General features: G+C 39.0%; 1 protein-coding gene across 1 annotated transcript in view; it reads left to right on the plus strand.

Annotated features, from left to right (window-relative positions):
- SCN11A (sodium voltage-gated channel alpha subunit 11) overlaps positions 1-21,037 on the plus strand; it is a gene marked incomplete at both ends in the record, with an annotated part of 95,600 nt that overhangs the window by 53,266 nt on the left and 21,297 nt on the right. The window contains 7 exons of the mRNA XM_079116159.1: positions 571-735; positions 3,680-4,045; positions 5,764-6,195; positions 11,286-11,399; positions 12,095-12,212; positions 13,977-14,131; positions 16,983-17,156. Coding sequence (XP_078972285.1) covers positions 571-735; positions 3,680-4,045; positions 5,764-6,195; positions 11,286-11,399; positions 12,095-12,212; positions 13,977-14,131; positions 16,983-17,156 — 1,524 coding nt within the window. The remainder of the gene's footprint in view (positions 1-570; positions 736-3,679; positions 4,046-5,763; positions 6,196-11,285; positions 11,400-12,094; positions 12,213-13,976; positions 14,132-16,982; positions 17,157-21,037) is intronic.

The following is a 21,037-nucleotide window of genomic DNA, read 5'->3' on the forward strand; positions in this document are numbered from 1 at the left end:
CCAGTGGAGGGTTTATGTTGAGCTATTCAAAGACATTTTTGTATTCCAGGTAGTGTTTTCTAATTCTCAGCTCTGGGTCACTCTAAAAAAAAACAAAAACTTTTTTTTTTTTTTTAAATTTAAATCAAGGTGTTGTGATTGAGTGGTTAGGTGAACTCTTCCTGGGCTGGTTTATGGAGGCTATTTATCCTGAGTTTTCAGACCCCATCTTACCTTGCCCTCCCACCCTCAATTTGGGAATTTTAAATTGGTAAGGATAATGCTGAGGAGGAATTGCCTGACATTTTCTTTCACTCAGCTAATAGCCAAAGATCCAGTTTTACCTTATTTTCAACAGAATAGGAAATAATACTCATTTTCCATCCCGACATCTATGAGCTTGATAGCATTGGGCTGGGCACCATGGATAATGATTGAGAGGAGCAAGCTACTGCATAAAGGGTTCCATTGTATGGACTTTAGAGTACATTGTATCAACTACAAGAATACTTTTTATTTCTTTGTAACCTCTGCAATTCCTGTGGAGCATTCTTAAAAGTGTGTCTTTTCTCCTTCTTCCTCTCACTACAGGTTTTCAGTGGCATTTTTATAGCAGAAATGTGCCTAAAAATCATTGCACTTGATCCCTACCACTACTTTCGCCAAGGCTGGAACATTTTTGACAGCATCGTAGCTGTTCTGAGTTTTGCAGAAATCATATATTCAAAGGGGTCCTTCTTGCGTTCCTTCAGAGTGGTAAGGATCTTTCACTGCCTAACATAGTTGTCCATATTGAAGAGTCTTGAGTAAATTCAGTGACTAACTTGGACTAAAATTTAATTCATTTTAACCCTAGAATAACATTTGTACTCCTCCGGACACTCAAAATCGTAATAGCCTTGGGAGTCTCAGGGAGTCTTCTCTCAAATAAAGTCCTATTCTGTCTCCCCACTGAGATGACCTTTAGGTGATTGGATATAAAAATTGTGTTTTCCAGGGTCAAGACTCTGCTCCCTGTTTTTTATATGACCCTGCAAAACTCTCTTCTGCCATTGAACTCTGAGGCAGACACCCTCACATCTGGACTCACCAATGGGGGTGTAGACTGTAGAGCCCATGGATTTGTATTGCCCACAGGTGCTGTCTCAGAACACCTCATCACATTTTCTTTATGCATTTGCTAGTTGATGGTCACTTACACATTTACTTGGTTTTTATGACTAGCCCTGCAGTGAAAATGGGAGTGCAGATGTCACTTCAGTAAACTGATTTCATTTCCTTTGAATGTATACCCAGGAGTGGGATCGCAGGATCAGACAGTAGTTCTATTTTTTTTTTTTTTTTTAGTAACCTCCATACTGTTTTCCATAGTGATTGTATGAATTTATATTCCCACCAATAGTGTGCCAGCGTTCCCTTCTCTCCACATACTCACCAGCACTTCTTGTCTTTTTGATAATGTTACCAAGTTTGACCCCAAAGGCTGGGTATTTTTTCCTCGTGGAATCATAGAATCAATAACAAGAATGAGCACCCACTGAGCAGGGGAGGAGACTTGTATTCTTGGCCAAGCATAGAAGCAAGGAGATGAACTTGCAAACCAACTTCCTGCCCCTTTGGGGTTGGAAGTTTATAAGTATAGGATTTTGAAAAATGAGGGGAAGGGATAGGTGACTAAAGGCAAATTCATGGGAATGGGCAGAGATTTTCAGGAAATTCAGGCACCAACCTCTTTTTGCTCCTTTTATGATTCTTTCTGGTTGTCGTCAGGGTCATTGCCAATTGTCATGGTGCTGGGGGAAGGTGTCATTCAGTATGAAGATGGGTCACTCTGGCCAGCTCTCTTGGATCCTTCTAGTTTCAGCCAGCTCAACTAAAGAACTTCTGTCTTCAATGATAAGCACTAGTAGGGTCAGGTAAAAATCCAGCTAGACCACCTAGGTAGAACAAAATTAGGGCAGAGTAACAGTGCTTGCAGTGCTAACTGGAGTGAGGTGACAGCTCACTGTGGTTTTGATTTGCATTTCCCTGATGATTAGAGATGCTGAGCATTTTTGGTTGGCCATTTGTATGTCTTCTTTTGAAAAATGTCCCTTTTGATCTCCTGCCCATTTTATAATTAGATAATTTGTTTTTTACTGTTGAGTTTATATATTCTGTTAACCTTGTCAGATGTACAGCTTGCAAATATTTTCCCCTATTCTTCAGGTCATCTCTACACTCCATTGATTGTTTTCTTTGCTGTGCAAAAACTTTTTAGTTTGATGTAATCTTTTCTTTCTTTCTTTTTTTTTTTTTTTTTTTTTTTTTTTTTTTTTCCCTTTAGTTTCCTGTGCTTTGGAGGTCTTGTCCAAAAAAACCCTTGCCTAATCCAGTGTCCTAAGTGTTCCCACGTTTGTTTGTTTGTTTTTCTGGTATTTTCATAGTATCAGATCTTACACTTAAGTCTTTAATCCAGTTTGGGTCTTTGGATATGATGAGAGATATTCACCTAGCTTCATTCTTCTGCATGTAGGAATCCACTTTTCCCTATAGCATTTTTTGTAAAGATTGTCCTTCAATGTGTGTTCTTAGCTGATTTGTCAAAAAAACAATTAGCAGTAGATGCACGGATTTACTTCTAGGTTCACTACTCCATTGGTCTGCTTTTATGGCACCGCCATGCTGTTTGGATTGCTAACTCTTCATGGTATATTTTGAAGTCAGGTAGCGTAATGCCTTCTGCTTTGTTCTTTTTGCTCAGGATTGCTTTAACTCTTTTGAGTCTTTTGTGGTTCCATGCAAATTTTAGGATTACTCTTTCTAGTTCTACAAAGAATATCATTGGTATTCTGATAGGGATTGCACGGAATTTGTAGATCATTTTGGGTAGTATAGACATTTTAACAATATCAGTTCTTCCAATCCATGAATGGAAATATGGGATGTGTTTCCATTTTTTTTTTTTTTGTATCCTCTTCAATTCCTTTTATCAACATTTAAAATAATTTATATTGTAGAAATCTTCTACCACCTTGGTTAAATTTATTGCTATGTATTTTATTTATTTTTTATAGCTACTATAAATGGGACTGTTTCTTGAAATTTTTAAAAAGATAATTTTCTATTGACATTTAGAAACTCTACTGATTTGTGTACATTGATTTTGTATCCTGTAACTTCTGTTCACTATTTCAAATAATCTTGTTTGTTTGTGGTGGAGTGTTCTTAGATGTGCTTGTCTGTAGCCTGTCATCTGCAAACAGTGACAATTTAACCCCCTCCTTTCCAAATTGGATGGCCTTTTTTCTTTCCCTTGCCTGACTGCTCTGGCTAGTATTTCCAGTACTACATTGAGAATGGACATCCTTGTCTCAGGTACATGAAACAGATGATGAGCTACAATTGGCCCAGAGACCTGAGTTTAGCGACACCTGGTATATTAGATAGAATTTAAAAACATTGATTTTATACAATAAATATGTATGTTCAATTGCCATTTTAAACCCCAAATCTTTATCTGTAAAGTAAGTTAGAACAAAATATTTCTATTTTTAAATGGCAAAGAGACAGGAAGCTGGTAGTTGACTTGGAACTAAGTTTTTAAGTTATAAGTGCTGTGATTTAGGAATATATCATATGCTTTATAGATGAGCAAATGGAGTTGATTTTTAACAGGATTTTCTTCCATTTTTGTTTGTTGTCTTTTTTTTTTTTACAGCTGAGGGTCTTCAAGTTAGCCAAATCCTGGCCAACTTTAAATACACTAATTAAGATAATCGGCCACTCTGTTGGAGCTCTTGGACACCTGACTGTGGTCCTGGCCATTGTGATCTTTATTTTCTCTGTAGTTGGCATGCAGCTTTTTGGCTCTAAATTTGGTTGCCAAAAGAGTCAACACCTCTGTTCTCCTGGAGACTTGTGTATGCGGCGCTGGCACATGGGGGATTTTTACCACTCCTTCCTGGTGGTATTCCGCATCCTCTGTGGGGAATGGATCGAAAACATGTGGGCGTGTATGCAAGAAGTTGATGGACCTCTGTGCATTATTGTCTTTGTCTTGATCTTAATAATAGGAAAACTCGTGGTGAGTCTCTTAGATTTTTTTTTTTCAAAAAGAGGGGAAAATGTGTCTCTCTCAAATGCTTCTTTCGCAACACTTTGCTAGTGACAATCATAATTCTAAATATAATAACAAATACATCTTTAAAATCTTTCGAATTTGGTTTGAAGAAAGTAGAATAAGCATGAAACGAATCATCTTGACAAAGGGCCTATGGGGTGAAAGACCTTCCAGTACCTCATGTATTTCAAGTGATCATTCTAAGACAGTCATAGTCTCTTTGCCAGTGGTTGGCCGAGGTAAGGGTTTGTGACTTAATTTGATCGGTAAGAAGTAAAGAGATGTTCACAGTGGAAACGTAGGAAGGATTTCTTGTTATTAAAAGTATTTATGAGAGTAGTGGTGGTGGTTTAGTGGTAGAGTGTTTGCCTAGCACGTGTGAGGCACTGGGTTCCATCCCCAGCACCACATAAAACTAAATAAACAGAATAAAAGGATTGGGTCCACCTGCAATTAAAAATATTTTCTTAAAAGTATGTATGAGGGGGAAAAATGGTCCCTTTACTTCTTCTGGGCCTTTTTGTGACCTTAACTCCTAGAGGAGCTGTATACTTCATGAAATTATGAGACCATATGAGAACCTAGAACAAAGGAAGGTAGATCCTAGCACTGCGGAAAGGAGAGTGAAAAGAGAACAAACCCACCTTCATGTCAGAATTGGTCCCTAACCTATTTTCAAACTTCTTGTTATGCTTATTATGTAACCTGGCTCGAGGCCGTTCCTCGCTGCTGGAAGCATTGACATTTATGAAGAGGCTAATAAAACACACATTGGTGCAGGTATGAAGAGACAGAAGACTCACAAAAATCTTTGAGCACAAGCTCTCCAGAATCCAGTTGGAGCTGATATGCACATATGATTATCTCCGTAAGATCTCTTTATCCCAAGAGCCTGATAAATGATGTTCATAGACAGTAACGATCCAGAAGTTCAAAAGAGCAGGATATCACCAATGGGAATGGGGAAAGAACATCAAAAAAGGCTCTGAAGAAATATGGCCCCTGAGAAGTCCACTTAAGAGGCAAGAGGACATAGACAAAGAGAGGAGAATTTGAACTGAAGGGTGGATAAGTATAAGCAAAAGCCAAGTAGGTAGATATCCAGTGATCTAAATTTAAAGTGACATGTGCTTCAAAGGAAGAGTTACAGATTTGATCCAGACCCTGCTGGTGCTGCCCCAATGCCTTACTGAGGTTAGAGGAGCAGGGTCTAAGGAGTCTGTAGAAAATACATCATCTCAACTCATCTCCATTGGGCCAACAGTGGAGGACTGCATAGAGGTCTTGGATATCTGATCCATATCCCAGAGGACAAGTCCAGCAAAAAATCCAAGCTTGTGATCCAGCTGACCCCTAAGTTCCATGTACTCTCTATTTTTGCCACATGAAGATTATCTCATCTCCTTTACCCTGACCAGGGTCTGCACATACTTGTTGCTTACATGTAGATTAGCTGGATTTGGCTATTTGCATCCTTTAACTTCAAGTTCTCTTTTATCTTATAGACTCTATGCCTTCCTCAATCTTTTATTCATTTTATAGATGAACTTTCTTGGGAGAGAGCAAGACACAGAACTCTCATTTGACTCTTGAGTCTTGGGGAAAAGTTGTTCGGGAAACTCATTATACCTTTGCATTTGCTAATTTTTCCATTTTCCTTATCTGCCCTGCCCCTGCCCTAGGTGCTCAACCTCTTCATTGCTTTATTGCTCAATTCCTTCAGCAATGAAGAGAGATATGGAATCTCAGAAGGAGATGCTAGGAAAACTAAAGTGCAGTTAGCCCTTGATCGGTTCCGCCGGGCTTTTTCTTTTGTGATACACACTCTCCAGCATTTCTGTTGCAAGCGATGCAAGAGGCAGAACTTACCAAAGCTAGAAGAGATGACAGCAGACTCTGATGCAGAGAGCAAGGACATTATTCCTCTGACCACAGATATGAAAAGGAAATCAGAAGCCCGGGAGGAATTTGGTGTACTAAACTCTGCACAAAAGGCATTAAGCATTGGGCACGATGGGACTTGGCTGGCCCCACTTGCAGAGGAAGAAGATGATGATGAATATCCAGGTGCAAATAATGTACCATCCATCACACAACCTGAGGCTGAAAGACAGGTATGAAGGTTCATATATTGACTGAGGTGGTACAAAGCTAGAGTTATCCCAAAACTCCTGTTGCCTGCCCTGTTCTGAGCACTGTAAGATTGGATGAGGGCAGCCAAAAAGGAGTCCTACCAAAAGTAACTGAATAAAGCCTTATTGGGATCAAATTTTGGGCGAGATTGGCCAGCCGGCCAGAGGGAAGGGCTGGGAAAGTCGCATGTGGTCCTGATGTGGCAGCGTTTTTGTAGTCCGAGATAGGTGGGGGAAGGCTTGAGGGTTTAGTGTCCCCCTGGGGTTGGCTGAGGATTAAGTTGATTGACTGGGTATTGCCAGACGTCATTGTCTGATTGGTTGTTCTTTGGCGCGTGTGGGCTGCCTGCTGCCCCACCCCCATCCAACTGCCTCTGGCTGCTCTAAGAAGCACCGTGCAGGAATAATAAGAGTATAAAATGTAGTGCTGCCCGTTTAGGTCCCTGTGCATATCTGACGGCAGGTTTCAGTCATAGTCCTCCACATGTGACACAATGGGAGGTGTCAGAAGAGTTCAGAGGGGAGCAAGATCAGAATGAGCTGGGACAACAGCAAGAAAGTGCCTTTGATTGAACCCTGTAAGAATGTAGCACTAGAATTGGCCAATAAGTGAGGGAAGAGCGGGTGGAAAGTAAAGTAAAGTGATCAACAATTCTAAAAGAGACAGGTATGGGAACAAACGTGGACCAGTCTTCCAAAGGACCAGTCTTGTGGAGAAGTGATGGGAGATGAGGGCTGTTGGTGGGTCTTAGTCTATTCAAGCTACTGTAACAAAGTGTCACAGATTGGGTGGCTTCTAAACAATAGACATTCATTTCTCATAGTCCTGGAAGCTGGAAAATCCAACTTTGAGGGGCCAGCAGATTCAGGTCTGGTGAGGGTCAGTTTCCTGATTCATAAGTGGCACCTTTTCACTGTGCCCTCTCTTTGGTGACCCATAGTCACCAGGGTGCAAACAAGTTCCTGTGGACTTTTTAAAAATAAGGGCACTAATCCCAGATTCCATAATTTAGCTATTCATAATAGCCAAGATAAACATGGGTATGAAGGTATCTCAACAGTATGCGGACTTTAATTCCTTCAAATATATACTGCGGAATGGTATAGCTGAATCATATGGTAGTTCCATTTTTAGTTTTTTGGGGGAACTTCAGTAATGATTTCCATAGTAGCTACATTCATTGACATTTTCCACCAATAAAATAGAAGAGTTCTTTTTCCCTGTATCCTCACCATCATTTATTGTTTGTATCCTTCATGAGTGCCATTCTGACTTGGGCGAGATGAAATTTCAATGTAGTTTTGATTTCATTTACCCCATAACCAAAGATGTTAAACATTTTTTTCATATAATAATTAGCCACCTGTACTACTTCTTTTGAGAAGCATCTGTTCATTTCATTTGCCCATTTATTAATTGGATTATTTTGGAGTTTTATTTTTGTTTTTGTTTTTTAACTGGGGATTGAACCCAGGGGTGCTGACCATTAAGCAACATCCTCTTTTTATTTTTTATTTAGATAGAGGGTCTTACTAAGTTACTTAGGGTCTCGCTAGGATGTGAGGCTGGCTTTGTACTTGTGATCCTCCTGCCTCAGCCTCTCAAACTGCTGGGATTATAGGCATGTGCCACTGCACCTGGCATTTTCTTCATGTTAATTCTTTTGAGTTCCTTATATATTCTGAACATTAATCCTCTATTGGAAGAGGAGTTTGCAAAGATTTTACTCCCATTTTGTATGTTGTCTCTTCACTCTGTAAATTATTTCCTTTGTAGTACTAAAGCTTTTTAATTTGATGTCATCCCATTTGTCAGTTCTTGCTATAATTTCCTGAGCTACAGGAGTCCTAGTCTCTATTTATTTTTCTTCTTTTTTCTCTGTGTTCTTTGAATTGCATATCTTCATTGACATCTTTGAGTTCACTGGTTCTTTCTTCTGTTAGTTCAGGTGTACTTTTGGTCTTTCTAATACATTTTTTATTTTAGTTATTGTGCTTTTCAGTTCCAGAATTTGGTTGTTTTTAAAATTTTAATTTATGTGTTTATTTATATTATGTATTTAATTATAATTGTTATCACAGCATCCTTTCTTTATGAATGACTTATTTTAATTCTTTAAACATATTTTTAATGGTTATCTTGCAATGTTTGTTAACTCTGATATTTTTGCCCTTTCATGTGCAACTTCTGTTATCTGCCTTTTTCTTATGTGTGGGTCACATTTTCCTGATTTTTGTATTTTAAAATTTTTGCTTAACATTGGACATTTTCCAACTTCATCCATTTACCAGTTATAGCAACTCCAGAACAGAGTTCCCTTTCTCTTCTCTCTGCTTTACTTATTTGGTGCCTTAGCTAAACTAATTTAGTGAAGGTCATTCCCTTTTTAAACTGTAACCCCCCCCCCCCCACACACACACACAATGTGAAATTTTTGGCCTCGCTCCTCAGAGAGTATAACCCAGAATGTACACATTCAGTCAAAGATGACTCTTGTTCTATTACGGCGCTCATTGACGCTCTGTTTCTATGATCTCTGTTAAGTCACCTGCCTCATCTGGTACCACATCTGGATTTTAAGCTGAACTGATTTCTGCATAAGTGCTCTATTATCTTTGATGATGCTGTCAGGCATGAATTGCTCACATTGTGAACCACTTAAATTCAGGAAGAGATAGCATTTAAGGACAGTTACTGACTTCTTCTTTTTACCCCAAAAGACTCTTCTTTAATGTTTTTTTTCCACAGTTCTCTGTAGTTAACCTGATAACCTAGTTTGTTGCCTTTAATAAAGAAAAACTACCAGTTTCTTATTTACTACCAAAATCTCCACTTCTCCATTGTTTTCAAGATGTCCATAGGCTTGAACTTCCTCATACTTTCTTTCAAATAAAGTCAGGGGTTTTGTTTGTTTGTTTGTTTGTGGAGAGCTTTGGAGCTCTTTTTTCTTATGGATTTCCTTGCACTCCAGGAAAAATCTCTGAGTCACTATTCTAAGTACTCAGCAGGGGCAATAGCCTTTCTTCTTGTCAGTTTTTTTTTTTTCCAGTCGACCCCAAAGCCTCTTCTGTACAGGCAAGCTGGAGTGAGAGTGATCAGTGTTCCGGTTTCCTCAGGTTGCTCCTTCAAGGGTCAAGTCTCTGTCCTATGTGTGGGGGCTGAATACAAAAGGGGAGCTAACTTTTTGACCACAGTCCACAGGAATTTAGACTAGTCAACTGAAAGAGGAGATGAAAAGTACTGTGACCTTACTCCTGATAAGATATTGTATCCCTTGATTGGGAGCTGAGGGTCAGGGAATCATATTCTTGGCTACACCTGCCTCATTTGGGTTGAGAGTGGGAAGGAGAAAGAACCTCTTGGCTCCAATGCTGTAGACTTCTGCCATCCTTACTGAATTTTAGTATATTTTCTTTTTTTTTTTCCTTTTTTAAAGTTATGTTTTATTTTTACAGACTGCATTTTGATTCATTATACACAAACGGGGTACATCTTTTCATTTCTATGATTGTGCACGTTGTAGATTCATACCATTCGTGTAATCATACATGTACATAGGGTAATGATGTCTGTCTCTTAAATGAGTGTGTTGTCCTGTACTATATGCTCTCAGGACAATTTCCAGAGATTTCAAAAATTTTTTAAATTTTCACCACTATTAGTCCCTGCAGAGGAGATCCACAGAGATCCTCACATTGTCATTCAGTGTGAAATTCTATGCATTTTTAAAATAAAATTCTAAACTTACTAATTTTAAAGGCAGTTTTACATTATTATATTGCTTTCATATTTTCTCAAGTACGTTCACTGTCAGTTTTTATTTTGGGGGGAGGCTACTGATGATGTTATATATTTTGGAATGTTAGTTTGAAAGTTCATCTTTAGTGAGAGAATCTGTCACAGTCTTTACTGCTGAAGTTCCATGACTGTCTCCAATAGATCCTTCTGGGGCATCCATTTCAGAATCATCACTTCTATCACCAACCTGAGATTCTTGCCTAATAGTGACAGTAAGCATATTGCAGATCCGGTCACTGAACTGTGGGTACTTTTGAGCAGGTCTTATTTCTTATTTCTTAGGTTGTACTTCCTTCTTTCTCTGAGGTGGACAACTTTGTATTATTGTAACTAGGATTGTTTGGTACAGGTTTTCTTTTTCTTTTCTTTTTCTTTCTTTCTTTTTTTTTTTTTTTTTGCCTTCTTCCTTAATTGCAAGATTGCATGATTGCAAGAACTTCACCCCCAAAACCCCACTGCAGATAGACCCCTCTGGTTCCTTTCCTTACATGGGGCATTTTTAGGCACCATTACCTGTTGCTATGACTTTGCATTTCTGTTGGGTATCTGGTCTGTAGGCGTGTAACCTCCTGTTTTGTGTATATGTATGTATATTTGAGGACATGCATACATGTGTGTATGTGTTTATATGTGTTATCACACGTGGCCAAAGTGGTGAAATTCTTAAATCATCATCATAGTTGCAGGAACCCTTCAATAGAATGAAACTTTTACCTCAGTTGTGATTTTATGCATTATTTTTAGATACACTTTCAGATCATTGAGCCAAATTTATTTTTATGTGGTTATATATTTTTCTTTATGCATGTTTGCTTCCTATTTTCTAAGGAAACCCTCTGTACCCCAAAGGATAAAAAATATTATTTTCCAAATTTTTCTTCTCAATATTCTCATTTATTTTTATATCAAACTATCACATGTTATGGATGTTATTTTTCCTCTATAATGGCAATCAGTATTAGTACCATTTATTAAATAATTTATTATTTGGCCATTAAACTTAAAGTATACCAAATCCTCATGTGCCCTTCACCTCTGAACTATTTGGTGGGTTTTTGTAACAGAATCTTATGATTTTGATTATCTGTTTTATCTAGTAGATTTCCCAGAATTATTTCACATTGAGCTCTTCCAGGGGCAGTTTCTTAAAAGAGAGTAATGTCACAAACTATTCTTATGACACACAGAAAGCCAAGTAGAATTCAAACTTATTTCATCTCGATCAAAATGTCCAGAAAGAATATTAATTCTACTCTGGACTTCTCTGTGTCAGGCCTACGACCTTCACCAAGAGACCAAGAAACCTGCCAGCCCAGGAGATCAAAGTGTGGAAATTGATGTGTTTCCTGAGGATGAGGCTTATTTGTCCATACAGAATCCCAGAAAGGTAATTTTCTTAGGGTTTTGTCAGAAGGAACATGTGACTTATCCACACACCTCCACAATGGCCATCATGGAAAAATATCTAATACAGATAGAATTGCTCAAATTGAGTTTTAAGTAGAACATCTCTCAAGTTTGCTGCTATGACATTTGGGGCAGGACAATTCTTTGCTATGGAATTTTCTGTAAACTGTAGAATATTTAGTTGTATCCTGGGCCTCTATTCACTAGATGCCAATAGCATCCCCCACTTCTGTTGGGATGATTAAAAATGTCGGTAGACATTGTCAAAATGTCTCTTACAGGGCAACATGAACAAGAACCACTGGATTAGGTCTACTATGCCACAAATTGAGATAGCTAAAAGTTACAGTCTCAGCAAAATAGTCTTCTCCTTACCTGGTCTCCAAATGGGATTAGGCAACCTGTCATGGTTATGATTTGTACGAAGGAAAAGGTTGAGGTACTGAGTTTTTATATGCCTCACCATTTTCAAAGCCATGGAGAGTAGTTAGTGAATTCTCTCCTGAAGTCAGGCTGATCAGGGCATTTAGGAAAGGATCTAACCTAACACCCTTCAGATCTAGAAGCCCTCACCTAGTTGATTTTATCTCTAACAAATCATAATGAAGAATTAGGACTACCACGGGGACACAGGGTCTTGTAAATGACTCCCCCTTTTCTTTTTCTGATGTGCAGAAGTCTGATGCTACCAGTATTCAATCAGAATGTAGCACTATAGATCTGCAGGATGTCTTTGGACCTTTAAATAGAATGGTCCCCCTAAAAAAAAAACCAGAGAGATGTTTGCCCAAAGGTAAGTGGCCATATTTTTGCATACAGTTAAAAAAGTATTTGAATGGTATTTCTGGTTTTTGTAACTCTGTGGTTTTGGTGGGTGCCTTTCTTCTACTTAGAGACAAAATCAAAGAGAAGGCATCCAGAGATTCTTGGGGCCCTTATGAGGTCCAGGCAGAGGGGATTTCAGGAAATTCTTGATTTAGATGGGCCCCACTCACATAGCCCTATAAGAAGGACAAACACTCTAGAAAACTTCCCTAGAAGTTACATCTGCCACTTTGTATAGTCCTAGTACATCCGTTGTACTGAATATATTTGAGAATATAGTTGAGTTGAAGACCAAGAGAAGAACTTGGCTATTGTGGTTCTTACCTTCATCTCAGGATCTAGACTGCCTAAGCTCAAATTCTAACTCCTCCAATCACTAGCCAAGTGACTTATTCAATTTAGTTACCCTGTCTATGCCTCATTCATAAAATGAAGATAATAATAGCATCTACTGCAAAGGATTATTGTATTAAATGAGTAAACATAATTATATATTTGTATTATATTTGTATATCTAGTATAGGAAAAAGAATCTGGCCAATAATGAATTTGACAAGTGTGTCAATCAGTCAATAAACAAGTGACAACAAATTGACAAATGAATCTAAAAATTAAAAATTTTTCCATCCATTTGGGATTAAATTGGGACTAGAAGGAACACCAAGAGGGGGTTTCAGATTATATTCTAGGTGGTTTGATAGCTCTCAAACTTCACAGGGGCCAGACTAGGGATTTCCAGGAGACTATAGTTCTCCCAATTTTCATTTGGCCTGATCCTTGAAGAAGGTACAGAGTGGCAACAGTGGAGACAGAGAAGAAAGGGAGAGGCTAGAAGGACAGAGTAGTGGGATAAAAGATAGGAAGAAATAGTCTTTTAGGAAAATTACCCTACTGATGTTCTGAAAGATGGAGGGAAAAAGGGGCAGAGTGAGGAGACCTCATAGTGCCTTGGGAAGATGATGAGGAAAGGAGTGGAATGCTGGCATCACCATGAAGTCAGGATCATCAGAATTTTGGAGGAGAGAAGGGAGAGACTAGGTGAGAAGCACCATGTGATCCATGCTAAAGGTTTTTGTGTGTTGGGACAAATGTTTAGCTCTTTGTAGGCATCTCGATAATATGGATCCAGTTCTCTCATGTACAGCTTGGGTGGTCCACAAAGCCTTTGGTCATCCTTACCTCATTTCTTGAAGTTCTTTGGACACAATCTGTATGAGTGCCAAAAATACTGCTTCATAATAAGCAACCCACAGAACCTCAGAGGCACACAATAATGAACATGTACCTGCATGATTCAGTTGATCTAGGCTGGATATCTCTGCTGATGTTGTATGGCTTTCCATGTGAGTGATACTGTCTGGGAATCAACTAATCTGGTCTGGGCTCAACTGGATCACTGGGCTCTGCTGCACATGTCTATCATCCTCCTGCCAGAACCACTGGGATAGCCTGAACATACCTTCCTCATGGAGATGGTGTAAGAGGGCAAGTGGAAATATACACATCCCAGGCTCAGCACTGGCACACCATGAATCCCACTCCATTCTATTGGCCAGAGCAAGTTACCTGACTGAGTCCATTCAGGTGGTTGGAAGGAGATTCTACCTTTTCAATGGGAGGAACACCAGGCCACAGGACAAGAGATGTCAATACAGGGAGGAGCGAATATTTGGGCCTATTAATGCAGTTTACTACAGATCCTAATGCTAGTGCTTCTTCTGATCCCTTTCAGGTCTGCGTTGCTTCTTTCCCTGCTGTAGCAAGGACAGGAGAAATTCTCCCTGGGTCATTTGGTGGAACCTTCGGAAAACCTGCTACCAAATAGTGAAACACAGCTGGTTTGAGAGCTTTATTATCTTTGTGATTCTGCTGAGCAGTGGGACACTGGTAAACTATCATGGTCTTGTGTTGACATTGTGCATCAGGGCAGCTGGGAGAGCTGCCCTGACTGGGTCCTTCCTAAGTCTGTAAGTGTGGGGAGACCAGGCAGAGGTGGGATCTTTTTTGCTGTGTTTTTAGAGTTATCCTCCGCCTGGGAAATCCTCAAGCCAAAGATGCTTTTATCTGTGGGGAAGAATGAACTCAAACCAGTGTCTTAAAGTGACTTCTTCAGTGACAGGCCCTTGAGCCCAGGCGTGTCCATTCACCCCCCACCACACCACCAGTTTTGGAGGATTTCTACTTTCACTGTATCTACACATTTCCTATGCCAGACAGCAATTCTCCCATCCTTCCTTTTCTTGAAGATTATAGTTCTGCTTTCTGAAAGAAGGGGACCAGGAGACACTGCTTTATGTTCTTGATCCTTTTAGATCAAGAGTGGTATGAGTCCCTGTGGGGCTTGAAAATAATGCTGAGTCCACTTGCCTCCATAGTCATAGAGTTATCAGTTCCTGTCTCTCCTCTCTTCACACCTTCTATCCCTCTCCAAAGGAATATCTCTTATTTCTCCTCTCTCTCTCTCCCCGCCCCTTCTTTCTCCCTCACTTCCTCCCCTTCCATCTTATGTCTTCCCTTTAAATGGCCACCATAAGGAACTAAAAGCTTTTACTATCTGCCATGCTACGTGAACAGTGTCGTGAGTCCCCCTTCTTGATTTAGAATGACAGAGCATTTCACGTTAAGTCTCTAGTAAATAGAAAAGACAAGGAAATGTCTTGTTCCTGCATCCCAGGCCTTCCCACTAATGCTTTATATCCACGTGATCTCTAAGTGAAAAGAGATGATAATATACCAGAGCCAACCAGGGACTGTGACCAACAGATATCCCTGTTTATCTATTTACCGCAATGTAAATTATTTTTCAGAGGAAAAAACTAATGTTTCTAGAACCACCCAGTGAACTCCTTGATTGATTCCTGTTGCTGGTCCATGGTCTAGGATTATTGGTAGTCTGCTGGTGATTTCATTTCCACTGGCTATCTACTCTTATTCAAATGCTGGGGTTTCTTTCATTTCATTCTACGAATAGTACTTGGACTACTCAGTGGGGAAGCAAGTGTCTTGTCAGAAGGCCATAGAGATACACTTGTGCGGCATCCTGAAGAGAAAATGTATAATCAGAGCAGAGCAGAGGGTACACAATCCCAGTCCATTCCTGCCTTCAGGAGACATGTGCAGGCTGAGCAGAGCAATACTGAACATACAATGCAAAGAGTGCCAGGAGACAGACTCAGCCCATTTCATCGTACATATTTGTAAAGAAATGGGAATGAGGAAAACTTAATCCCTTACCAAAGTATGTGGTTTATGAGCCAGCAGCTTCAGCATCACCTGGAAGCTTAGAAATGCTGAGTCTTGGCCCTCCTCTCAACCCACTGAACCAGAACTTACCTTTTAAGGAGTTTCCCAGATAATTTGGGCTTGTTAGGATCTGAAAAGTACTGGTCTGGGCATCTACATAATAACAAGAGCTTCCTGGATGGGAAAATGGCCTAGTTATAACTGAGCTCCAAAGATAAGCTAATTCAGACTTGCTTAGCCAGCCTGTTGCTAAGCTTCCAAAATGAGAGAGAAAATGAACCTATAACGCTAATCAGATTTGTGTGTCCTTAAGAGACAAACAGACAAGTCCCTGACCTCCACAAGCTTGGAGACCAGTAAGGAAGATAGATGGCACCATTATGGGCCATAAACCATATGGACAGCAGCAGTGGGTGAAGCCAGGCAGGTAGGGATGGGTACCTACCCCCAGCCTTTGTGGGAACAGGACAGTTTCCTGTAGGAAATGCCAGCTACATTCAGATTTTAAGGCTGAGGAGGAGTTGGCAGGGCAAGGAGGAGATGCAGGATTTCTCTAGACAAAAACCCATTTGGTAGCTGGAAGTGGGACTGTTTTACCCTATCTCTTTCTGTTTTTCCTGGGGTTGTGGGCTTATCTTGGTGCCCAACAGTAGGGTTAATTCTTGCCTGTCTGCAGAGTTTTTCTGTGTCTTGGGCAGGTTTAGTACCAGGCTCTCTTTCATCCTCATTATGTAAAGGCCAAAAGGACAGGTGATATGCTAATTATATCTACCTTGCAGAATTATACTCATACTTCCAGTGAGGGAAATGTTTGGCTATAGCATGAAAAAGGGTCTCTCTGAAAACCAGTATGTCTCACTTTCATAATCACACTTAGTGAATGTTTACTATTCAAAGTGATTTGCACTGGGAACTCAAGTCCAGAGCTGCTCAGATTTAGTGTGTTGTGGCATATATAAAAAATGGTATTATTTGCAGGGAACACTGGGGTAAATGGATAAGGCTGCTTGTTGTGGGAAATGACAGACTTCAGGTCAGGATCTCAAGTTTGGGCTAAAGCATTTGGACTCAGTGCCACCAGCCATGGAGAGACACTGAATAAAGCCACTGAGATGACTAGGAAGATGAAAAAGATGGTCTATGCCACTGGGTGTTTCTGGAAAAAGTTGAAAAGATACACTTGGCGAGCCCGAAAAGATTAGGAAGTCCAGGAAATAGTGTGGAGATCCACTAGGAAGAGGTTTTATATTCTGGGGACTAATAAAGAGAGATCGTGGGAATACAGGGTAACAGAAGTTTAGGAAAAGGATTTTCCATTTTCATTTGGGAATTGATCCCACTGGAAAAGCTCAGCCTTGATTTCTTTTGAGCAAAGCTGCTTCACCAGGAGATGTGCTAGCCTGTATTCACACAAGAAAGAAAAATGAAAATTAAGCAATGAGTGTTCTGCAAATATTCAGCTTGGCCTATGGTTGGATGTGTTTTATTATTTCAGGTATTCGAAGATGTTCATCTTAATGAGCGGCCCCATATCCAAGAAATTCTAAATTATACTGACCATGCTTTCACGTATATTTTCATCTTGGAGATGTGTTTGAAATGGGTGGCCTTTGGATTTGGGAAGTATTTCACCAGTGCCTGGTGCTGGCTCGATTTCATCATTGTGATTGTAAGTCTTCTCTGTCTGTGTTCAATGAAGGTGGAGGTGGGTTGGGGAAGGGGACTATTTAGGAGCTGCTTTGCCTGTATGCCTCGTAGGGGTGCCTCTCCAAATTATTTTCTTGTTAATTATTTTCTGCCTCCTCACAGTACTTGCAACTAAATGTTTTGTGTCCAATGTGATTTCAACCTTCCTTATGCCCCATCTCTCACCTATACTTCCTATGCTCACCTTCCTGACCTTTAATGCCACTGGCTATTTCTGAGCTGGCAATCATCTACTTCTCTCCATTAGCCCCACTTATGTCTAATATATACCTAAAATCACTTGGAGTAGCCTCTATTTCCCCTCCTGCTTCCAACTTTTCATTTCTTTTCAAGACTTCTCAAAACAGGTCAATAGAATAGGCTGGTCCCTGTCTTGACAGTCAGGCAATATAAGAGAATTGCTCACATACATTCTCTCATTTAATGTGCACATTTGTTCTAAGCAGTATGTTATGATACCTACCACATTGCAGATGAGGAAATCAGAAGCTCAGAAGCTCAGCAATTTGTTTCAGATCATAGAACTGATTAGTGATGAAACTAGGGTCCACACCTCCATCCATATGATACTAATGCTAATTGAAACAACAGTGGACCACAGTTATTGAGTACTTTCTCTGTACCAAATACTCTGCCATTTCTCCTTACTTGTTCTCTTTTTTTTTTTTTTTTTTTTGTTACCACCTCACTCTTTGTGGCATGCACTATTATTTTCCCCATAGTCAGAGAAAGCAAGTGACAGAGAAGCTAAGAAGCAAGTTCAAGATTGCCCAGATAGAAATGGTGAGGTGAGATTCAAACCTAGTTAAGTCTCACTCTGCAGCACTGGATTTTAACATCCTTTCCAATATGAGATAATTAGATTTTTTTAAATAATTTTTTATATGTTCTAATAAGTTATACATGACAGTAGAATGTATTTTGATACATCATACATAAATGGAGTATAACTTTTCATTCTTCTGGTTGTACATGATGTAGAGTTACACCAGTCATGTAATCATATATGTACATAGGATAATAATGTCCAATTCATTCTACTACCCTTCCTATATCCAGACCCCCTCTCCTCCCTTCACTCCCCTCTGTTTAACCCAATACCTCTATTCTTCCATAACACCCCCCACCATTGTGAATTAGCATCCGAGTATCAGAGAACAGATTCAGCCTTTGGTTCTTTGGGATTGGCTTATTTTGCTTAGCAGGGGTAACATATGGAATAGGTTGAATGCCCACTGCACAGGTGGATTTCTTCAGATGTTTTATGAGTACATTCTTTAATTTTACAACCAAGGCCATTCTGCTTTGAATCTTACCTCAAGACTAGAGACAAGGGAAGTGGCTAGCTTCTCCTCTACATTTCTTTTCTTATCACGTTCTTTATTTTTTAATTTTTTTAATTTTTAAAATTTTTACAGACCGCATTTTGATTCATTGCACACAAATGGGGTACAGTTTCTATAGTTGTGCACAATGTAGATTCACACCATTTGTGTAATCATATGCATACATAGAGTCCTTTTTTATCTTGCTGTAAGCTTTCCTAGGCACTGATCAGTGTTTACCCCAAGAGTAACCTTAAGGAGAGCATTTCCTCTTTTATCACTGGTTTTCTTCTGAATAAAAGTGAGGATTATAAGTTGACCAAATACTAAATAGAAGGAAATATAAATCTAGGAATAACCCCTAAAGTCATCCCAAACCACATTTTAAAAAGCAGGCAAATTTTATTAATCTCTCAAGCAGCATTTAATCCCAATCTTATTCAAATTGTTACAAAGAATAGAAGAGGGAAAGTTTGCAAACTTATTTAATGAGTGAGACAAGTGGAATATAGACAATGAATAGAAACAAATAAATAGAACAAAAGAGTCTTATATCTCTTTATAAACCAGAGAAAGCACTGAATAAGTGTGGTTCACTATAACTATTATTAGTCTTGGCATCATATGGACTGACGTATGAATCAAGTTTCTCTACTCATCAACTCTATTTCCTGACACAAGATGGTGATCCTCTGAGCTTCAGGTTTCCTCATCTGTAATGTGGTAGTGTTGTGGGACATTGCTTGGTTTGGGACTTTGTTGAAAAAAATCAAATGAGAGAATTTATATGAACAATCCTACAATGTTGCCTGTCAATTGAGATTACATATAATGATCTTCATAATTTTGGAGTAGAAAAACACAAATAAATCATAAAATATTTAAATTCAATTGTTCTCTGGTTCCATTCTTTTTACCAGAAAATGATATAATTTCATCTTCTTTATGCCTGAATAAAACTTCATTGTGTATATACCACATTTTCTTTATCCATTCATATGTTGATGGGCATCTGGGCTGGTTTCATAACTTGGCTATTGTGAATTGCACTGCTATCCACATTGATGTTCCTGTATCACTATGATATGCTGCTTTTGATTCTTTTGGATAAATACCATGGAGTGGGATAGCTGGGTTATATGGTGACTCCATTCCCAGTTTTATGAGGAATCTCCTTTCGAGATTGTACTAATTTGCAGTCCTACCAACAATGTATTAGTGTACCTTTTCCATCCATGGTACTGGGGATTCAACCCAAGAATGTTCTACCACTAAGCTACATTCCCAGCCCCAACCCCAACCTTTTTTTTTTTTTTTTGAGACAGGCCTCACTAAATTGCCAAGATTGACCTCAAACTTGCAATCTTTTTGGTTCAGCCGCCTGAGTTTCTGGTATTACGGGAATGTGCCACTGTGCCTGGCATGTTATCTGTATGCTTGGTTATTGCCATACTAATTGAAGTGAGATGAAATCTCAACGTTGTTTTGATTTGAATTACCCTGATTGCTAAGGATATTGAACATTTTTTTCCTATATTTGTTGACCATTTGTATTTCTTCTTTTGAGAAATATCCTTTAGATTATTTACCCATTTGCTGATTGGGTCTCCTTTTTTTAGTGATAAAGTTTTTGAGTTCTTCGTATATTCTGGATATTAATCCCCTATTGGAAAAGTAGCTGGCAGAAATTTTCTCCTATTCTGTTCTCTCTTCGTGCTCTTGTTTCCTTTGCTATACAGAAGCTTTTTAATTTACAGCTATCCTACTTATTGATTCTTGATTTTATTTCTTGAGCTTTATGGGTCTTATTAAGGAAGTCAGTGCCTGTGCTGACATGTTGGAGTGTTGACTCTATTTTCTTCCAGCAGTTGTAGTGTTTCTGGTCTAATTCCTAGGTCTTTGAGTTGATTTGTGTAAGAGATAGGGATCTAGTTTCATTCTTCAACATAAGGATATGTAGAAGATATCCAGTTTTCCCAGCAACATTTGTTAAAAAGGCTGTCTTTTCTTCAACATGTTTTTGGCATCTTCATCAAGGATCACATGACTATGTGGATTTGTCTCTGTGTCTTCTATTATATTCCATTGGTCTCCATGTTTGTTTTTATGCTCATACCATGCTGAGTTTGTTGCTACAGATCCGTAGTATAATTTGAGATTGGGTATTGTGATACCTCTAGCATTGCTCTTGTTACTCAGGATTGCTTTGACTATTCTGGGGCTTTTATTCTTCCATGTGAATTTTAAGACTTTTTTATAGTTCTGTGAAGAATGTCATTGGTATTTTAATGGGGATTGCATTGAATCTGTAGATCATTCTTGGTAACATGGGCATTTTGACAATATTAGTTTTGTCTATCCAAGAACATGGGAAGTTTTTCCATATTCTAAAGTCTTAATTTTTATTTTCTTTAATAGTCTATTATTTTCACTTAGAGTTCTTTCACCCACCTCCTTGGTTAGGTTTCTTTGTTCTCCAAAGTTTTTTTTTTTTTTTTTTTTTTTTGAGGCTGTTGTG

Source organism: Sciurus vulgaris (genome assembly GCF_902686455.1).
Source record: "Sciurus vulgaris genome assembly, chromosome: 16".
Lineage (NCBI taxonomy): Eukaryota > Metazoa > Chordata > Mammalia > Rodentia > Sciuridae > Sciurus > Sciurus vulgaris.